Genomic DNA, 7,378 nt, shown 5'->3' with positions numbered 1-7,378 from the left:
AAGTTAATCCAATAAAGAATGGTATACTTCTTACACAAGAAAAGTACACCACTAACATACTCAGGAGAGTAGGATTGGAAAATTGTAAACCTGTGAGTACACCAATCTCAACTTCAGAAAAACTTACAGTTGAGAGTGGAGAGGTGCTTGGACCAGAAGATTCAACAAAGTACAGGAGTGTTGTTGGTGATCTGCAATATTTGACTCTTACTCGTCCTGACATTTCTTATTCTGTTAATAAGGTATGTCAATATTTGCATGCACCTAGAACAACTCATTGGACTGCAGTAAAAAGGATTTTGATGTATCTTAAATATTCAGAAGGTCTTGGACTTCAGATTACCAAGTCATTGTCTATGCTTGTTACTGCATACTCTGATGCAGACTGGGTAGGATGTGCTGATGACAGAAGGTCCACAGGTGGTTTTGCTGTATTTCTGGGAACAAATCTTGTGTCATGGAGTGCAAGAAAACAGGCAACTGTCTCTAGATCAAGTACAGAGGCTGAGTATAAAGCACTGGCTAATGCTACAGCTGAGGTAATGTAGATACAAACTTTGCTATATGAGCTTGGGATCAAGACTCCACAAGCTGCGAGATTATGGTGTGATAATAATGGTGCAACCTATTTCTCAGCTAATCATGTTTTCCATGCACGCACCGAACATATTGAAGTTGATTTTCACTTTGTCAGAGAAAGAGCAGCTCGGAAGCTACTTGATATTCGTTTTATTCCAACTGGTGATCAACTTGCTGATGGCTTTACAAAACCTCTTACTACAGGAAGATTGAATGAGTTCAAGAACAATCTTAACCTTGGTAAAGTTTATTCGATTCAGATTGAGGGGGAATGTTAGAATAAGTTGTAAAGAGATACGAGTAGTTTAAACTTGTAATCTTCTCTTATCTCCTCTTCTGTTATTCCTCTCTGTAACCAACCGGGCATTGATCTATCTCTTCTCTCGATCGATCCCTTCCTTATAAGCCACGGCATACCTTCTATATAATACAATGCGGCCCGAGCAAAGGGTTTAACGCTTCCTCATAGTTTTGACACACATATACTAAGATGATGTGATCAAGGAAGGAAGCTACCACGAAATTTCCTGATGCTATAGCTAGCAGAGGTACACACACCACATGGTGGATGCTCAGCTCAGTTATTACTTGCGTTCCATTTGCATTTCACTCTGCATCTCAAAAAACACCAGGCAGGCAGCGGTACCCCACCACCATCTCATCCTGGTTCCTGTTCTGCCATCACCTTTCCCATCTCGTCTCCCCCAACACCAAGCCAAGCGCACATAACAAGTGCTACAGCCACCTCCCGCTCACAGCCATCACCTTTCCTTTCCCACCCCACACACGAGCTAAGCGCACTGCGCACGCAACAAGCGCCACAGATCCTGCCTAGCGAGCTAGCCAGGACTCCATCGGCTTCTCCGCCTCACCTCTCCGCAGCGAGCAGAGCAGAGCAGGGGATGAAGCGCGTAGTGGAGAGCCCGGGGACATGGAGCGGCATGGCGCTGCGGCTGTCGCAGTCCGTCTGCGCCGCCGCGTCCACCTTCTCCATGGTCTCCGGCTTCGGCTACTCCAACTACAGCGCCTTCTTGTACTTCAATGTCACAAATTTTTAAAAATGTTCAACATATGTACTTTTTTATTCAATTTTTTTTAAAAAAATTACAAAATGGTCATGTTTCAAAATACTTTAGATTTTCAAATTGTTTGTGTTTTCAAAAGAAATTCGAAATTATAAAGTACCATTTTTTAGAAAAATTGGAGTTTAAAAATTTGTATGCACTTTCAAAATTTTATTTACAATTGCGAAAAATATTCGCATTTAAAAAAGTCACAATCAAATTTCCAGAAAAAAGTTCAAATATGTCGCTGGTCATGTTCTTAAATCTCTGCGCAGTTAGTTAGCCAAGAAAGCTCGATGATCCTAGTGGTTCTGCTCGTTTGTGTGTTTGCGGGAGGTCCTGGCTCCATTCCTGATGTGGCAATTTACTTTTAGGATTTTTCACTCTTTCACTATAAAACCACTAGAAATAGATCGTTGCTGGGCCGGCCCAGTTTACTGACCTGGTCCGTCAATGTGTTTAGGGGGGTTGTACCAAAGAAGAAGTGTCTAGTCATGAGCTCGATTCCTGATGTGACAATTTATTTTTAGGATTTTTCGCTCTTTCACTATACAACCACTAGAAATAGATAGTTGCTGGGTCGGCCCATTTTACTGACCTGGTCCGTCAATGTGTTTAGGGGTTGTATCAAAGAAGAAGTGTCTAGTCATGGGGAACTCGGACCTGGGATGTTGAGGGGCCGGGATTAGTTCCAAGCTCAAACACCATACTTGTTCAAAATGGAACCGGAATATTGGACATGTTTTCTTTGTGTATGTGCTTTTGTGAGTGTATGTGTAAGGAAGCCATATGTTTTTCATTTAACCTGCAGTTTTTCCTCCCATGATAATATTTTATTAGAATGGTTAAAAGATAGGTTTTATGTGTCAACAAGTGTGCTGGTGCGCCCCAATGATTTATATTTGTCACATCAAGTTCATGTCATTGAGACTATGAACTCAAGTATGATTTGTTGACATCATCTAACGAGTGTAATCTTGTCTCCCTTTATTTCAGCTCCATGAATCTAGCGTTGATCCTGCAGCTTTTGTGGAGCTTGGGCCTTGCTTATAAGGATATCTTTGCTCTAAGGAATAAAAAGGACCTTCACACCCGGGATAATCTATTGATCATTGTTATGGTTGACTGGGTAAGTCGTTCAATTTGTCTCTTCAATTGTCCCTGAGCTACGTATGAATTAACTGAGGGCATGCACTGAAGCAATTGAAGCCAAATTTTTTTATCAGTAGTTCTTACGAAAAAAAGAAATTCAGGTTAAGTGCAACTCATGCTTTTCTATTGGCCAAGTTCTTGTTCTGCCTCCCTCCATGAGAATAAGGTAGCCTTAAAGAGATTTGTTTGCCAAGCGCTCCATTAAACTTTGCCAAATTGTCCATTTGAGCAAGAAATTTTAACAATCAATATGTTTTGCCTGACTTTTTGGTTAACCAACGGTATAGTTTATGGAAGGTTCTTGTTTCCTGTTAGAACTAATGGCTGTCATTTCTCTCAGCGAAAGTTGTTACATCTTACAAGCACACTCCAAATACCCTCTGAAATCATTTTTTTACTCGAGCAATTCTTGTAATCTTAAGCTAGCAAAGGTCTATCTTTTTATTTTTTATTTTTTTAGAAAAAGAGGATGACTCTCGGCCTCTACATCTAGGAGATGCATACTGCCATTTTATTGATTATTCTCGACGACCTAACAAAGTATTACAAACAATATACCTGAATCCACCATCTTGACAACATATGCCGCTACTTCTATCCATATGATGAAGGGATGCTAGCCGGGCCACTACCCAAACAACTCACCTAAGCCTAATATCAAAAGCCAGAAGCCCTAGCCGAGCCACATACCGGGTCTGGGGCACAATCCGGTCAGACGCACTCGTGTGTCCTCGCCGCCATCTTCCACAGGTCCGTCTTCAGATTATATTGAGGCTTCTACCTTGTCTGGCCACTCTGCCATCGACGTCACCATGACGCCAGACAGCTACCTCCTTCTGCGCGAGTCCATCTCCGCGCATTGGACGCCGAGCCTCCACAGCGCCATGCCGCCGATCTCCGCCGCCATCAATGTGTGAGATGAGGTACCGCTCCACCATCCCCCTAGCCATCACTTGCTCCAAAACGATGCCACCAGGAGGGAAAGCGATAAAACGCCATCATCGTCCGATCCGGAAGACCCAGATCTAGGGTTTCCCCCGGAGCATCCCGAGCCTGATGACGCAGACTGCAACGACGATGCCTCGACAAGGAAACGACATCTAAGACGCCGTCATCATCCACCATGACCGTAGTCGGCGCGATTTTCATCGGCAGTTGCTCCACCAGACGTGCGCCACCGACGGCGCTGGTCCCTTCAACCGGAGTAAACTCCAAAACGATGCCCTAAAGAGTGACTACGACGCAAAATCGCAGTCATCACTCGATCCAAAGGAGATCTAGGGTTCCCCCGGAGATGTCCGCGCTGTCAAGGATCAGACAAGGGTAGAATCCCGGCGGATCTGCCCAGCTGCCGACGAGTCGCACCCGCCACCGTGCAGACGGCAGACCAGCGGTCAAGGCCCACGCTCGGGCATAGATCCGGCCGTGCCGCCGCGAACCGATCCGGTCACGCCGTCGCCGTCCCTGGCGACCGCGACACACCAGATCACGAGGCCTCCTGCCGCGCGGGAGCGAAGTCGCCGAGGCGCCGCCACCACCCGTCGTGGCGTCCGGCCCGCCGCCACGCTTCGGCCCGGGGGCGCCGGCCCGTGCCGACTTAGGAGGGGAGAGGGAAGGGTATTCGAGGGAACCGAGTAAGAAAATCCTTTTAAAATGGGGGAGAATTTCACTTCCCCGGCCTCTGCACCAACTAGGGATGCATACGGTCATTTTAGTATGAGTACCAAGATAAACATGGTCCTCAGAATTTTTTAAATAAGCATCAAGATATTTTTTGATGAGTGATTCCATCATACACACCAAACTTGATCCTCAATAAGTGAGGAAAACCCATGTGCATCACCTGTCAATTCTAGGAATTGAACTCGGGTCGTTAGGCTGCACAACCGCATGCCTAACCACTGAGCCAAGGCAAAAATCTACCTGAGTGAACACATCAATTGTGAATGCATTGCAGGTCGTGGCAATTTTCATGTTCTCAGCAGCCTGTGCTTCCGCGAGCCTGACAATTTTCTTCATGCGGGATGTGAACTTCTGCGCGGCATACTCGCGGCTGGCCTGCCGGCAGTTCACGCTTTCGGTCGTCCTGGCGTTCATCACGTGGTTGCTGTAAGCTGCATCTTCTTTCTCCGGGTTCTGGCTACTAGTTTCGCTCTTCTAGTGATCTCACGTGCTCATAATCGCCATCACATCATGCTAATTGTCAGTCAGGAGTCAGGAGAGTTGGTTGAAATGTGCTCGGGACACATGCTAGATTTCAGTTATGGGCACAGATCCTTCAATCCTTCATCCCTTGTTAGATAGATCGCCTGTTTGATAGTAGCTCATCTTTATTCTAGGAGTTGGTTGTGAGCTCCTTGAGGTGGAGCAATTACTTTTTAGATGATGTGGGATCATTAATATATGGAGATAAATCACGGTCGAAAGTACCTGAAAAATGCTCTGGTTATTGTACAAATGGAATTTCATATATCTTCATGTTGCTCGGACCAACTGTTTCCGGTTGCTTTGCATCTAGCTAATTTGGATGTGCTTCACACTGTGAACAAGCCTTTCTTTTGTTGCCAAGCAATGTAGACATGTAGTCTTTCTCATCATAGTTTGGAAGTCGAATGCCAAGGATATCTTGTTCATCTTGAGGCATGAAAAATTGTTTGACCTTGTCCTCCTTCCAAGTATGGGTATCACCAATCGAATATGTGATTTTGTTGGGTTTATGTTAATTTTGAGATTTCCTCTCAGGATCCAATTGTCCCTCCATGTGCGAATACTATGGCCGTTACAAATACATCATACACCCCTTTCTTCAACAACTCCAAACCATTCATGATGCCTTATGCATTTCGAATAAATGCTGTGTAGCAAATCAACCCCGGGATAACATTTAGCCTTCATAACCCTTGCACATAGACTGTTAGGGAACACTATGAGTTGCCAAGCTTGCCTAGCAAGGAGAACTTGGTTAAAAATTTGGAGGCCCTAAAGAATTTAGTTGATCTTTCTCAGACCTTTCATGCTATTAGTGTTTGATTGATTATTACATATATGACATATACCTCACTCCCTCTGTTGGAAAAGGCAGTGCCTAGGAGGCGCTTAGGCACGCCTAGGCGCTAGGCAGTGGCCAAACGCCTCGCCTAGGGCATAAATGAAGGTCTAGGCAGGGCAAGCAAGGAACTATTTACCCAAGTAAGAAATCATGCCACATACCGCATTAATATGCAAAACGGGTTATATTTCAATGACAGTAGATGGTAATCAACTTATTTATATGCCCTAAACTAATATCAACACCCATATAATAATCACAAAGGCACTACGAGTAAAAACTATATTACCGCCTAGGCCACGCCTAGGGCGCTTAGGCACTGCCTAGGCACTAGGCGAAGGCCAACCGCCTCGCTTACGCCAACCGCTTTTTCCAACCTTGTCACTCCTTTGGTTTAGTTATTTCATTCATGTTGATATTTCGTGCACAGAAAGATCGATTTGCACAGTTTAGCTTTTTAAAATATATGATTAACATTTTCTGATTCATGATAAAAAATTCAAATGTTTGATTAAAATTTTTAAATACATGATCAACTTTTTTCATATACATTGTGCATTTTTGTAAACATTTTGTCATATACATAAGAAACATTTTTGAATGCACATTTAACATTTTTAAAATGCTAGATTTTCTTTTCAAAAACTGTATGTACAATGTTTTTTGTGATATATATATTTAGAATATTTATAAGTATAAACAAAAGTAAAAGGAAAGGCAAAAAACAAAAAGAAAAAACATGAAAAAGCAGAAAAAAACGAGGTTGTGGCTGCCCGCGAGCTGGCCGGCCCAAGTCGAGGCTGGCGTCCAACTCGTGTCGAGTCAGGTATAGCCCGCTGTTTTTTAAAGCAAATTCGGAAAGGGCGGAAGAAGTTTCTCTCTTATTGGAGACTTATGCAAGGGCTTCTGGTCAAAGAGTAAACAGGGACAAGTCGTCATGTTTCTTCAGCAAGGGATGTCCAAAATCAGTGAGACAGCAGGTGAAACAAGTCTTGCAAGTTCCCAATGAACAGCTTAGTGAGAAATATTTGGGGCTGCCTACAGACGTAGGTTCATCCAAGAATGGAGCGTTCAAGTATCTTATTGATCGCTTATGGAACAAGATGAGAGGATGGATGGAGAAGTCACTCTCAGCTGCGGGGAAGGATGTTCTTATCAAATCGGTTGCACAAGCCATTCCGGTCTTCTCGATGTCTTGTTTCAAACTTCCTCGAGGACTATGTAAAAGTTAACCTCAGCCATAAGAGCCTTTTGGTGGGGCAGCAAACAAGGGAAAAGGAAACCCCATTGGGTGTCTTGGGATAGTATGACAATGCCAAGGTATATGGGTGGTCTTGGCTTTCGCGATTTTGAACTTTTTAACTTGGTTCTCCTAGCTCGGCAATCTTGGAGGATCTTGGTCTCTCCGGATTCTCTTAGTGCTCGAATTCTAAAAGCAATATACTTCCCAAACAGCTCAATCCTTGATGCAAATATCGGAAGCCATCCATCTCAGGTTTGGAGGGCTATTCTGGAAGGTAGGGATATTATGAAG

The 7,378-nt window shown here is 44.0% G+C and overlaps 1 protein-coding gene across 1 annotated transcript; it reads left to right on the top strand.

Moving 5' to 3' along the window:
* Positions 1-1,481: 1,481 nt before the first annotated feature.
* On the top strand, positions 1,482-4,908 carry LOC119273322 (CASP-like protein 5B3). Its single transcript, XM_037554520.1, has 3 exons — positions 1,482-1,612; positions 2,640-2,772; positions 4,753-4,908. The coding sequence occupies exons 1-3, from the start codon at positions 1,482-1,484 to the stop codon at positions 4,906-4,908; spliced, it is 420 nt and encodes a 139-aa protein (XP_037410417.1).
* The last annotated feature ends 2,470 nt before the right edge of the window (positions 4,909-7,378 follow it).

Source organism: Triticum dicoccoides, chromosome 3A (genome assembly GCF_002162155.2).
Source record: "Triticum dicoccoides isolate Atlit2015 ecotype Zavitan chromosome 3A, WEW_v2.0, whole genome shotgun sequence".
NCBI lineage: Eukaryota > Viridiplantae > Streptophyta > Magnoliopsida > Poales > Poaceae > Triticum > Triticum dicoccoides.
This window is presented reverse-complemented; position numbering and strand designations above follow the sequence as displayed.